The sequence below is a fragment of the Rhinoderma darwinii genome, chromosome 7 (assembly GCF_050947455.1).
Source record: "Rhinoderma darwinii isolate aRhiDar2 chromosome 7, aRhiDar2.hap1, whole genome shotgun sequence".
Classification (NCBI taxonomy): domain Eukaryota; kingdom Metazoa; phylum Chordata; class Amphibia; order Anura; family Rhinodermatidae; genus Rhinoderma; species Rhinoderma darwinii.
This window is the reverse complement of record NC_134693.1, coordinates 127,100,522-127,114,257: the sequence shown is the minus strand read 5'-3', so window position 1 is coordinate 127,114,257 and position 13,736 is coordinate 127,100,522. Positions and strand designations below refer to the sequence as shown.

Here is a 13,736-nt window from a genome sequence, read left to right as displayed (position 1 = left end):
GCATAGTATGGAGCCACAGCCTCCTGCACATGACTTTTCTGGTATTACCTGAATCTCTGCTGACATGTCTGTTTTAGTAAAAATTTGAATTCCCCATGAAATATAAATGTTGGAGCATTGTTCCATTCCTCAATTTTTTTTCCCTCCTAGAAATTCATGAATAAACTGGAAACTGAGTGTTACGATTCCCTTGTCAATGGGGCATGTCAATAGGGACACAGCCAAATAACAAGTGGAATGGTAACACCCAGTTGTCAATTTATTCATAAACGTCTATGAAGAATAACAGAGGAACAACACAATGCAGAGCTCTAAGCAAAGAGGTTGTAATTGTACTTTTACGGAGAATACAAGTATTTATTTTTTTATAATATAATTTTTTATTATTGTTGAATTATATTTAAAAAATTCCATACTACATAACAATAAAAAACAAAGAAAATGTTCCGAGTTCACATTATATTAAACAAATTATTATGTAGTACAGACACTATCCCGAAGGGGATTCAAATAGATAATACTGAAAATTCAAAAATCTCCCACCCAGAGAGAGAGAAAGGAAAAAAGAATATATATATATATATATATATATATATATATATATATATATATATATATATATATATATATATATATATATATATATATATATTTATTTTTATATATATATTCTTTTTCCTTTCTCTCTCTCTGGGTGGGAGATTTTTGAATTTTATAGATAAATATAAAAAATATACAGTATATTAAAAAAACAAAAACAAATCATTACTCAAACAACTACTAAAACAATATAAAACAGCTCTGAGGCCTTTTTCTGCTCGTGGGATAATTCCACTATCCATCTGTTCCAGATCTTATAAAAAAACATCCCCTTCCTCTTTACTTAGCGTCAAGTAATATGATCTTTCTAAAAGCATCACTTTATTCACCTACATATATAATAAAGTCTATGATTGATCATAAAACAAATAAATCGGTGATCGTGATTCAGTGATGCATCTCCGATATGTTTATAAACTAATCCCCAATCGATCCTTATCCCATTTTCCTTGTGATTTAAGGCCTCGTTTACACGAGCGTGATATACGTGCGTGCGACGCGTGTGCTTTTCATGCGTGTCGTACCCACCTATATTAGTCTATGGGGGCAGTGCAGACAGTCCGTGAGTTTTGCTCAGCGTGAGTCCGCTGCGTAAAACTCACGACATGTCCTATCTTTGTGCGCTGTTCGCGCATCACGTACCCATTGAAGTCAATGGGTGCGTGAAAATCACGCGCACCACATGGAAGCACTTCCGTGGGACGCGCGTGATTCGCGCAACAGCAGTCAAAAGTATGTTTGCAAATAGAAAAGCACCACGTGCTTTTCTGTTGACAAACATCCAAACGGAGTGTCATCATGATGGCGGCTGCGCGAAAATCACGCAGCCGCGCATCATACAGGGCTGACACACAGAGCTGTTAAGTGCCTTTTGCGCACACAAAACGCCGCGGTTTTTGCGTGCGCAAAACGCACACGCTCGTGTAAATGAGGCCTAAATATGATTTCCTTCTTCCTCTAAAAGCTATTTTTTATTTAGTGGACAAATGTCCCTTCTTATTTTTTAAACATTCTACCGATTGAAACGGTGTAAGAATGAATGAGAATACGAGTATTTACTAAAACAGACAATATTATTTTGTTATACGGATGGTTTTTATTTATTTTTTTAAATCAGAACATTTGTCAGAAAAGAAACATACAAAAAAAAATGTCCCCACTATACAAACGGAAAATCATTTTTATTATTGAATAAATACATCGGAAAGCCGATGTATCGGAGTACAGGCTCATAGACTTTCTATTAAGCCCGTACTCCGATACATTGATTTCCGGAAAAAGCCGAACAGACACGAAGCAGCTGAGCGCTCACATGAGCGCTTCTGCCACTTCATTTTAGTGATTGGGGGTCTCAGTGCTCGGACCCCCACCAATCCAAACTTCTGACATGTCACTATGTCATGTCAGAAGTTTGTTGAACGTTTAGTTACCCTTTACCATGTGTATTTCTAACTTACGTCATATATCAGCATTGCAATAATATAAGTTACTCCCTATAAGAGAAGGAAGGCATCAAACCTCTGCAGTGCTGCTTCAGGTGCCTTATCAACTATAGGTATCAGCAACAAATCTCACCGAGCATGACTAGTTTAGGCTCCCTCATTTCATAGTTTACTCTATAGTGGAGGGCAGATCCCCCAAACCTTCCTTGCTGTCAATGCAAATTACGCCCCCTCTCCTCCTCCTGTCGAGTGACAAGCTTATGCAGCACTTTGTATAGCTGTAATAACAGAAACGCGGACTACAGTGTGACAATAAGGCCTCGTTCACACATTGCAGATTTGATGCAGATTTTGCATGCATTTTTTTAAGCCAAAAGTATTGTATCGAGTAGTGTAGACAGCTTAAGGCCTTTCTTTATATATTTCTTCTGTTTAGGTTCCATTTCCGACTATAAAAATACATGCAAAATCTGCCGCAAGTCAGACCTTGTTCACACAGTGCAAACAGCGCCGTTTATGTCCTCCACCCTCCTGCACTGTCTGATGTAGGGTCTTTGGGTACTAGATTGAGGGGCATGCCTTGTGTTTTTTTTTTTATATGAATGACATTAATGGCATATTAATTGGATATGTCTTAACAGTCTCTTGTCTATGTCCTGGACCAGATGTTGAAAGTTTTGCCAAGTGTCTTTCAGTGTGAATCCGTCCTTGCTGTAAAAATATTAGGTCTTCTGGCTGATGTTTTTTTGCTTGCTTTTCTGCTGGGAATGTGGGACCAGACACCACTATTGTTGGGATCGGTCCCAAAGGTCGAACTCCATAAGTCAGACATTTATGACATAACAAATCAACATGACATAAATATTATTTGTATGAAAAATTGCAGCATGACGTTATCACTGTCGCCCCTAGGGGGAGCTCATTGCATACAGAATTATACATCTCCCATTGAGTTCAATACTACATGCATGATGCAGACATCTATATGTAGTGAGCGCCCCCTAGTGGCGGGTGCATGCAGCAAAAAGTGACGTCATATTTCACGGCAGAAAAACAGAGGTCCCCCTATACAGATATATTCATAAAATTAATTAGTATAGGATTTTGGAACTAAATACTGAATGGTGGACATTATCTTTAATAAAGGGGGATTTCTCAGTAAGGAGTGGGGCCCATTCTGCGTTTCCATAGGGCTCTGTGATTTCTGTGTTCCGTGCTCACGAAGTACAGTAAAAAATTGTGTAGTACCGTGTTAGCCAGAGACAATATGAAATGTTAAATACTTTTGTGTCAAAAAAGACAAAAGTATAATAGGTATGATACCTTTATTGGCTAACCATAAAAGTTCTATATGCGGCTTTCAGAGCACACAGGCCCCTTCTTCAGGCAGTTTACAAATGAATGACTTAGAAAAAAGCACAACATTTAGATGTTACACAAAGACAATTAGTACATGAGGTGATACATCATTAAGATAAGCCGGGGCAATAAAACTGAGGTTATAGGGGTGATGACTTAGGAGTTAAAGGGAATGTGTTGCCAGAAAAACATGTTTGTTTTTTTTAAATTAAACATTTAGTGTGTGGGTGATTAAACATTGTTCAAATTTTTTTTATTTTTTTCACGAGTCAGGAAATATTATAAATTAATTCTAATTTATAATATTACCCATTTCTGGTCACTAGATGGAGCTATTCCCAAAATTGCAGCATTGCAAAATTGGGTAAAAAGCCCTCGCTCTAGTGAGCTCTCAGCATCCCCCCCTCCTTTATCCTGGCTAGTGCCGGGATAAACGAGGGGTTTGAACGGTGTAACCTCCTACACTGTGTGTCGCCATTTTTTGAGCTAACACACAGTGTAGAAGGTTAACATACAGTAGTAAACACACACAAACACGAACATACATTGAAATCTCTTACCTGCTCCTGCCGCCGCGGCTCCCTCCGGCCCGTCCGCTCCGTCTGCTGCCGCTGGTCCAAGTGCACAAGTCCGGAAGCCGCGACCGGAAGTAGTAATATTACTGTCCGGCCGCGACTTCCGGTCCACAGGAAAATGGCGCCGGACGGCGCCAATTTCAAATTGGACTGTGTGGGAGCGGCGCATGCGCAGTTCCCACACAGACGCCGTACACACAAGTGAATGGGACGGGAGCCGTTCGCAGTCCCTATGGGACTGTGGCTGCTGTATTCCATGTCTGTATGTGTCGTTAATCGACACATACAGAAATGGAACAAAAAATTGCAGCCCCCATAGGGAAGAAAAAGTGTAAAAATAAGAAAAAGTAACACACAAACACACAAATAAATATAAACGTTTTTAATAAAGCACTAACATCTTTAACATATAAAAAAATAATTTGTGATGACACTGTTCCTTTAAGGCATCTGGAGTCAGTCTGATGGGGGACGTGACGTGTGTCCATGTAGTGGCTCATAAATCCTGGTGTTAGATTGAGGCCTTGTGTCAATGACTGGAATTTTATCATCATCTTGAATTCCCAAATTTTTCTTTCTCTGTTGTTTTTAAAATGACCCTTCAGAATGAGTACCTTTAAATCTGCCAAACTGTGGTCTGGTCCAGAGACTCATTCATTTGTAAACTGCCTGAAGAAGGGGCCTGTGTGCTCTGAAAGCCGCATATAGAACTTTTATGGTTAGCCAATAAAGGTATCATACCTATTATACTTTTGTCTTTTTTGACACAAAAGTATTTAACATTTCACATGTGTTCCGTGCTAATATATGTAATATTCACTATATAAGAATGTTATTGAAGCCTTTTTTTTATTTTACGATCTGACCACGTCGCAGAGATAAAAACGTCAGTACCCAACTAAACCACACAATCTTGGACAAGGCTCTCCAGTTACAGAACTACAAATCCCGACATACCTCGCAGCCCTAGCTCACCACCCTCTGTACTACCACGAGCGACGTTGTCCGACTGACCAATCACACATCGGCTTTCATACATTCCATTACGCTACAGAAGCCAAAAGCTGATTGCGTTGTGTCACTTCCTCCCGAATCCTTTGAATAACTACGTAGCGCCTTAGACCCACCCACTTCCTGCTCGATTCCAGTGACAGAAGGCGGTCCCATTTCGTCACTTCCGCCCCTTTGCTTCCTTTTTGGAGACCCCGTGGCCGAGCGTGAGTCTCTTTCTCGTCCGGCAGCCCAAGATGGCGGACACTAAGGTGAGAGGCTCCGGCCGTGCAGCTGTTTAGCGGGCCCTCCTTTTACACCGACGAGGCGGCAGAGTGTGGCGGAATGACTGTTAGGCGTCAGCGGAGCGCCGGGCTCAGAGTGGGCACCTGTGAATGATGTGTGGCTCCAGTAATATTTCACGCATGGGCGCTGCGGCCTCAGAGTCCCGGGGCTCATGTGGTAGCCCAGTCCGCTCCATGGAAACCCATACACGTCTCAGACGATATTATATTCTTTGCTTTACGTTTGTCGTGCGTTGGACAAGACACGTGAGATCTGCGCCTCCATTACTAGGCCGCTCTCGGTTACAGGTGTGCATTGGTTCGGGCCTGTCCTCCCCTGATACCATTATACCGTAACTCGCTGCCACCTAATGGCGTAATCCAAAATCACAGGTCAACATATCAGTGGATTCTCCGGTATCGGCCATTTTCTTGTATGTCAACAATTTGTCCTTATAATCCTGTAGGATGCGATAATGTATCCAAAACCGCAGTGTCCAACTTGTGGCACTACAGCTCCCAACATGCTAGTCAGGTATATGCTTTCAGAGCATGCTGGGAGTTGTAGTTTCACCACTGCTGGAGTGCCAGTAATCGGTGTCCTCTGATGAACTGGTATACACAGGTAGCATTCAAGTGCTGGGGTGCTGCTGGACCCGAGATGTTTCTCCTATGAAGATCCTATTGTAAATGCGGTTCCCCAGTAATGATGTGCCCTAAAAATCTCATTTCAACTCCATACTGTAAAATTTTTGTTCTTCTACTGTGGGATATCATTCCCATCATTGTGTAACACGTAGTAAGTATCCCATGGCAGCTTTACTGGTGAAGAGGTGGTGTGGGCTGTAATCCTGGTATTCTCTGTTATTGACCACGTGCTCCTTATTGTATTTGATGCCATGTAACTTTTCTGCTCCAGGCCAAGGTGCTGCCTCAAAAACTGCTCCAGGCCAAGGTGCTGCCTCAAAAACTGCTCCAGGCCAAGGTGCTGCCTCAAAAACTGCTCCAGGGGGGTCTCCCGGGCTTCTACAAGAACTTGGGCCGAGGCTTTAAAGCTTCAAGTCAGGTAATGATCACGCTCTTGTATGGCTGATAACTGCGAATGTTCTGCGTCTACATTAGTAAGGCCTCATGCACCGTGCCCTCATTGTGGTGTATGGTTGCTACGGAAACAGTCCAGCGCTGGCACCCGCCACTATCAAACCTCTATGGCATATCCCTGCACTTTTTTGGTCGTGACCATTGAGCGCTGTGGGCAAAAGAAGCTGTGACAACGTTTTTCTCTGCCTCCCATTGATATCACTGGGAGGTTAGAGATGGAAACACGAGAGCATTCCACTTTTTTTTTTTTTTCCAACAAATGCGAGGCGATTTTGGACGTGTTTGTTGGTGCGGCTTCCTCGTCAAAAAGAGCGCCAATAAATCTGAATGAATGGCCAACATTGTTTAATGCATCTGTGATCTGCTGGAGCGTAGCACAGGGGATGCAAGTAATATCCATAGTATGAGACTGTAAAATGCTGAGAAAATGTGGGTGACCTGGGTGCAGCGCTGACTTGGGTTTACAACAGGGCTGGGCAGTTGGCAGGAGGATATTGCCACTGACTTTATTTTTGGGGTTATATATTGAGGGTGTTTATTGGACGTTTCAGCCTGGTCATTGATGAACATGGTGGTTGAGTTTCACTACAATGAAATAATTTCACATGCACTACCATCTGAGACGGCTGACCGCTGCAGTAATGTGATGGGGCGCACCGCAGCTACCTGTCTGACATGTGGATGTTTTACGCAGGTTCTGGTCATCGATGGCAGAGGACATCTTCTTGGTCGTCTCGCTGCTATTGTTGCTAAGCAGGTGTTGCTTGGTAAGTGTGAACGTTTCCGTGGAAAATATTGTAAACGGTCATTGATGAGTCTAAAGTTTCTCATACGAGTTTAATCGACCATGAGTTAACTTTACATGCACTACCATCTGAGACTGAAACTAAACCTTAAAGAAGTAGAGACTTAGTCTATTTTCCCGAATATCTGATACAACTATAATCTTCTGGATCCCCCAGGGCGCAAAGTGGTGGTTGTAAGATGTGAAGGCATCAACATTTCCGGCAACTTCTACCGCAACAAACGTAAGTATCCCAGATTTAAAAGTTTTGCCTTATGGTTAATCTACTATTGACATTTGGTATATCATTTGAGGATTGTAAGTGATTTCCCTAGTATAATATACTTTGCCTCCTTTAGGTTTCATGCACACGACAATAGTGTTTTTTTATTTACTGTCCACAATTATGTACCCGGGGTCACCTGAGAGTCATCTGCATATCTGGCTCGCTGTCCGCAAATGCCTTTGTAGTGCCTCTTTATTTATGGATTCGCAAAAAGGTTACAAATGATGGGCCCCACACACGTTACCATAATTATGGATAATCTGTGGACCTATTCATTTCCATGTCTGGTCCATAGAAATGTTCCCCAAAATATAGAACATGTCCTATCCCTGTCTGCGTTCACAGCACGGGCTTGCCCGTAAGTCTATTGGTGCATGCAAAATTGTAGACTGCCATCGATGTGTAGCCGTCCGTAAATGCAGAAGCGTTTCTATCTGACGGAAGGGGATTCCTCAAGAAAATGGTGCCTGATCGATCATGCCATTTTTAACCCCTTCCTGACATTTGACGTATCCATGCGCCAAAGTCGGGTAGGGGGAAGTACGGAACGAGCTCGGAGTGAACCCGTTCCATACGATGCCGGCTGTATGTTACAGCCGACACTTCAGAGTAACGAGCGGGATCGCGCTCGTTTAACTCATTAAATGCCTCTGTCAATAGCTACCGCAGCATTTAAATAGTTATAAAGAGGGGAGCGGTCCCCACCCCCCGCAATGCAATCGTGGGGGGGGGGGCGCGATGGTTGCTATGGCTGCCTGAGGGCCTAATGAAGGCCCCCAGAACCGCCATCTTTGTGCTCCTATTAAGCCCTTCCTCCGTCCTGTCAGAATCACTATATACTGCAATACATTAGTATTGCAGTATATAGTGCAAGTGATCTAACGATCGCTGGTTGAAGTCCCCTAGGGGGATTAATAAATAAACATTATTGGTATTGCCGCGTCTGTAAAAGTCTAAACTATTACAATATATAATTATTTAACCCGCAGGGTGAACGCCGTAAAATAAAATTGTAAACGCCAGAATCTCTTTTTTGGTCACCTAATCTCCCACAAAAACAAATAAAAAATGATCAAACCGTCGCATGTACTCCAAAATGGTATTATTAAACTACAGCTTATCCCGCACTAAATAAGCCCACATACCACTTAATCGACGAAAAAAAAAAAAAGTTATGTCTCTCAGAATTTGGCGACACAAAATACATTATTTTTTACACTTTTTTTACTTGTGAAAGTAGTAAATTATAGAAGAAACAATATATATCTGGTATCGCCGTAATCGTATTGACCCGCAGAATAAAGTTAACATGTTTTAATTGCACAGTGAATTCCGTAAAAACGGCGCGCGAAATACCATGGAGGAATCACAGTTTTTTTGTTCATTTTCTACCCCACAAATTTTTTCCTAGTGAATTATATGGCAAAATAAATGGTGCTACGAAAACTACAACTCGTCCCGCAAAAATCCAAGCCCTCATAGGACTATATCGACGGAAAAATAAGTTTTGTCTTTTGGAAGGTGGGGAGGAAAAAACGAAAATGAAAATCTGAAAAAGGGTTTCAGGACACGTTGGTGACTTAGTTTGTAGCCTGCCATTGGGAAAAATAAAAAAAATTGTGCATATGTAAATAAGGATGCGCTATGGACCGTATTTGCCAGTTATGCGGATGATAACTGATCTGTATTTGCGGACAGTAAAACACTGCGGTTGTGAGCATTGGGTCTTACACAAAGATCATGCTGGGATTTGAAGTTCCCCCATAGGAATGTTCAATAGGCACTTCTTCAGCCGCCTTTTATAATGTTGATGGAGCCACTTGGTGTCTGTCAGAATGTAAGCAGACTGTATAGCAAATATAATTTTATTAGTTGTGTAACTAAAAAAAAACAGATATATGGCTATATTCACACTGCGTCTGTAGTGCACGTTCGGTGCATGTATTGCAGTGTGAATGTAGCCTAAGCTTGGTCTCCAAAAACGTATCACTCGGGTGCCCTCGTCTGAGAGTAAGAACTGCCGTTACTTAGGCATCCTATACTGACCTGGATCCCAGCTTTTCCAGGACACCTAAACAAGTAGTATAAGCATCCAGACCTGTATATGTTCTCTGAACAAGTAATGGAGATGATCATGGGGGCAGTGATGTGTGTAAATCTCTTGTCTATCTGCACCGTACAATGAAATGTAACATGTAAACCTGGGATAATAAACTGTCTAAACTACTAGGCCCTGTTCACACAGCTTTTTGCCAGCAGAAAAATCAGCCTCAATTCCTTCAGGCAAAACTGCGAAAAACGCTTTCTCTGCCTCCCATTGATGTCGATGGGAGGTCAGAGACCGAAACGCAGGATGACCGAGCATGACTTTTTTTTTTTTGTCCCGTGAGCATTTTTTTCCGTTCGTGGGGAAAAACACGCCTCCGCTTTACATTGATGTCGCCGAGAGGCAATTTCATCTGGTTTTTAGCGCTGTTTCCATGTCAAACCGCACCAAAAAACTTAGACAGCTTTTGTTCTTGACAATGTGGTATTTTTTATGCTAGCACTTACAAAAAATAATGTCTCCAATAGTTAAGTACCTTGCTTTCCTGCGCAAACGCATGAACACAAACCCTTCCCGTGGGCCGTACCACTTCAGAGCACCCAGCCGCATCTTCTGGAGGACTGTAAGAGGTAACGCTCATCTGATACTGTGTTTTTTTTTTATTAGGTGTACATGTGAAGTGCAGTCGGCTTTAAATAATCTTACAATAATGTTGTAAATCTGCCATTGTGTAGTGATTGTATACTTACAGCATGGCTTCGAGCTCGGTAATCCGTTAAAGGACATGCATGGGAGCTTGTAAAGATTGACATGTCTAACATAAAGAAAAATTTCAATTCAGGAATGCTTCCCCACAAGACCAAGAGAGGACAGGCTGCTCTGGAGAGGCTGAAGGTCTTTGATGGTATCCCACCTCCTTATGACAAGGTAAGGGGGTGTCTACTAATACACTGCAGTGATAACACATTTTGTGTGAACCCATAACGGACCCACATTGTTTTTCCCCATCTAGAGAAAGCGTATGGTGGTCCCCGCTGCCCTGAAGATCGTGCGATTGAAGCCAACAAGAAAGGTATGTGACACTTGGCTGTAATTATAGCCAGGCTCTGATTGTAGTGACTTATTTGTGTTTTTAAATGAGTTCATGGGCATTAAAAAGACTAAATGGCTGTATTGGACTTTTGTGTAGTTTGCTTTCCTTGGGCGCCTTGCTCATGAAGTTGGCTGGAAGTACCAAGCTGTGACTGCCACCCTTGAAGAGAAAAGGAAGGAAAAGGCCAAGTTGCACTACAACAAGAAGAAGCTGGTGATGGTAAGTAAAATACATTTGTTTTTAATGTCCTTTGTTGGGTTGCAGTTCCTGCAATTGCATCCAACGCTAATAATGCCGTGATTCCTGTTGTCTGGATGTGTTGTAGCACGAGTGGTGCTGGACCTGCAGGGGAATGTAAGCTGAAAGATTGTGGCTCACTGATCTTTGTGCAAGCAGTGTGACACTATTTAGAGAGTCCCTACTGTGAGGGTGTCTAGAAGATGCTCCCATAATGGCTAAACCAGCATGTAAAATCTCCTATTCTACAGAACCAGATTTTGGCGGACTTATATGGCGAGTCTGTCATCCAGCGTTTTGGTGGTGCGTTATAATATGCCGTCAGATAGGGCTCTACTCCCGTTAGCCTGGAGACCAATGCACCCTGCAATTGCTGCTGACACTTAGTACTTAATTCCTGACAACTAAATACTAAAACTTAAGCTTGCTCTTGGAGTGTCCACCCCCTGACCATGTGAACTTTTGTGGCCTTCGCACAGCAGAATCAGTTTCAGCCTTGTCGTTGATGAACATGGTGGTTGAGTTTCACTACAATGAAATCATTTCACATGCACTACCATCTGAGACGGCTGACTGATGCAGTAATGGTGCAGACCGATAATACATGTCACAATGCATTTAAAATGGATGTCCAATGCTGGATTGACATTTGTTTAGGTGTTCATAAACCATCTTTACCCATAACCTATCAAATCCCTTTAAAGGGGTTGTCCACTTTCTGAAAACGGATTACCGATCCACCGGATAGGTCATCAGTATATGATTGGTACTTGTCAGACACCCGGACCCTGCACCACTTCGGCTGCCTCTGGACGATGTTGCCAGAAGCAGATGGCTCCAGTCAAAGAATAGCGGCAGAGCTGCAGTTCCGCTGAACGGCCACTATCCAGAGCGGGAACCGGATGTCTGACACACACCGATCATATGTCCGGTAAATAGGTCCTCAGCTTTCAGAAAGTGGACAACCCCTTTAATGTCCATTAGCATAAAAATCTTAGGGCTTTATAGGAAGTATTTGTCACTGATCTGCATTGATTGAACAGCTGTGAAAATAGTTACAGAAAGAAAAGGGAGAACTGGAAAAATACATAAATTTTTTTATTTCCGTTTCAACCATGTTAACCTGCTCTGAAGACCCCAGACCCAGCAGTCTGTCCCCACGATCAGTTAAAAGCGACTCGGTCACCTTCTTATCCTGCGTCTTACATTTTATATTTGCACCGCAACGGAGTCCAATGATATTCACGTTCCTCCTGTCACTGAAATGTGGCAAGGGAGTGTAAATATTGTGGACTCGTTGCCTTCAGTGCTGGCTGCGCACTGCAGATATATGATGAGTTCTCCTAAATTACTGCACTACAACGAATAAGTGACCACTGAAATTAGCGTGACTATCACTACTTAATACGGTTATCATACAGGGTGGGGTAAGAAGGTGGAAGATCCTTTTTAATGATATCTAATTAAAAGACCATACATTTGAATAAGCCAGAAAGCTCCTTAATTTCAGCCACAGGCTACTTATCAATACATGAAGTGGACTAGTATAGTATTGGAGGTTAAAGCGTGTACCAAGTTCTCCATATAGTAGTTTACATTTTGCTAGTGTACATTAGATCTAAATCTTCAATTGCCATACATTAACCCACTGTTTGCCATTTGCAGCCGCATATTTATTTCCATAATTCTCCATTTTTCAGAAACTGAAAAAGCAGGCTGAGAAGAACGTTGAAAGCAAAATTGCAAAGTATACAAATGTCCTGAAGCAGTATGGTGTCCTCGTCTAAATATTCAGATTTGGAATAAATATTTGAAGAAACATTTGTTGGTGTTTGTTGATGGTCACCAAGGTGCCTAAGGCCATGTTCACACGTTCAGGATTAAACACCTAAATCCTGACCGAATCCGCTAACATTCCGGCGGTAATGCATGCAGACTTTCTTAAAACCACGTTTTTCGGCGGTTTTTATGGCTGTACTTCTATAGTCAATGAAAAAATGCTCCCAAATCGTCCTAAGAAGTGACATCACTTTTTCGCGGGCTTCTCTTTACGTGCCGTTTTTGAAAAATTAGGCGTAAAAAAACACCCCGTCTGAACAGAACGCTGTGTTTCCCATTGAAATCAATGGACAGATGTTTGGAGGCGTTCTGCTTCCAATTTTTCAGCCGTTTTGCGGGACATTTACTACCAGAAAAACATCTGAAAACACTCCGTGTGCACATACCCTAATAGATGACGGCCCTGAATGAGAGACCTCTAGTAAAGGGGGTGCCAGGAACCGCTTATAGCCAGGACTTGGGCTCAATTCAAATTTGTCTTGGAACCTCCATTGCAAATTCTGTTTGGGATATATAGCAATCGAAATGACCAACACCGTGGCGGAATCTGACACCCCATTATAAGCTAATGGGGTACATCTGCTGGTGTCAGTCGTGTGGTTGTCATAGCATTGTGGCTTCTGTTATAAACAAGCCCCAATGCAGATGTGAACAGAGCCTTAATGAAGAGACCCATGGTGATCACTGGGCTGACTTTAATTAAAAACAAGCAATCTAGAGACCCAACTAAAAACCTGAGAAACAAATGTGCCTAAGTGAAAGGATATTCCCTGAATGTACCAATAATCGCACCTTTAGGCTAGATTCACACGGGTGTTGCGCATCTCGAATGTGAAATGGCTGTTTTTCACGTCCAACGTGCATCCGTGCTCTGCGGTGGGGGTGCGATATCACACATCCCTCATAGACTAGAGTCTATGGAGGGATGTGTGAAAAAATAGGACATGTCCTTTTCTCACAGACCCTTCACACGGTCCGTTGAAACAACAGCCACATTGAATTATATAGATCTGTGTGACTGCCGTTGTATCAACAGCCATCACACGGACGTTTAACAGGTTCCCAACCGCTGGCCGTATTTATACGGCCAGCGGTCAGG

The 13,736-nt window shown here is 42.4% G+C and overlaps 1 protein-coding gene and 3 non-coding genes across 4 annotated transcripts; all 4 read left to right on the top strand.

Annotated features, from left to right (window-relative positions):
* The first annotated feature begins 5,136 nt into the window (after nucleotides 1-5,136).
* On the top strand, nucleotides 5,137-12,617 carry RPL13A (ribosomal protein L13a). The gene is made up of 9 exons (XM_075833992.1): nucleotides 5,137-5,238; nucleotides 6,170-6,316; nucleotides 7,046-7,118; nucleotides 7,314-7,379; nucleotides 9,996-10,097; nucleotides 10,310-10,395; nucleotides 10,481-10,540; nucleotides 10,658-10,780; nucleotides 12,499-12,617. Exons 1-9 carry the CDS (start codon nucleotides 5,224-5,226, stop codon nucleotides 12,583-12,585), a joined length of 759 nt encoding a protein of 252 aa, XP_075690107.1. The 5' UTR covers nucleotides 5,137-5,223; the 3' UTR covers nucleotides 12,586-12,617.
* On the top strand, nucleotides 6,904-6,977 carry LOC142658253 (small nucleolar RNA Z195/SNORD33/SNORD32 family). Its single transcript, XR_012850084.1, has one exon. It is a non-coding gene; the product is annotated as a small nucleolar RNA Z195/SNORD33/SNORD32 family (small nucleolar RNA).
* LOC142658252 (small nucleolar RNA Z195/SNORD33/SNORD32 family) lies at nucleotides 7,153-7,235 on the top strand. The gene has a single exon (XR_012850083.1). It is a non-coding gene; the product is annotated as a small nucleolar RNA Z195/SNORD33/SNORD32 family (small nucleolar RNA).
* On the top strand, nucleotides 11,294-11,368 carry LOC142658254 (small nucleolar RNA Z195/SNORD33/SNORD32 family). Its single transcript, XR_012850085.1, has one exon. It is a non-coding gene; the product is annotated as a small nucleolar RNA Z195/SNORD33/SNORD32 family (small nucleolar RNA).
* Nucleotides 12,618-13,736: the final 1,119 nt, after the last annotated feature.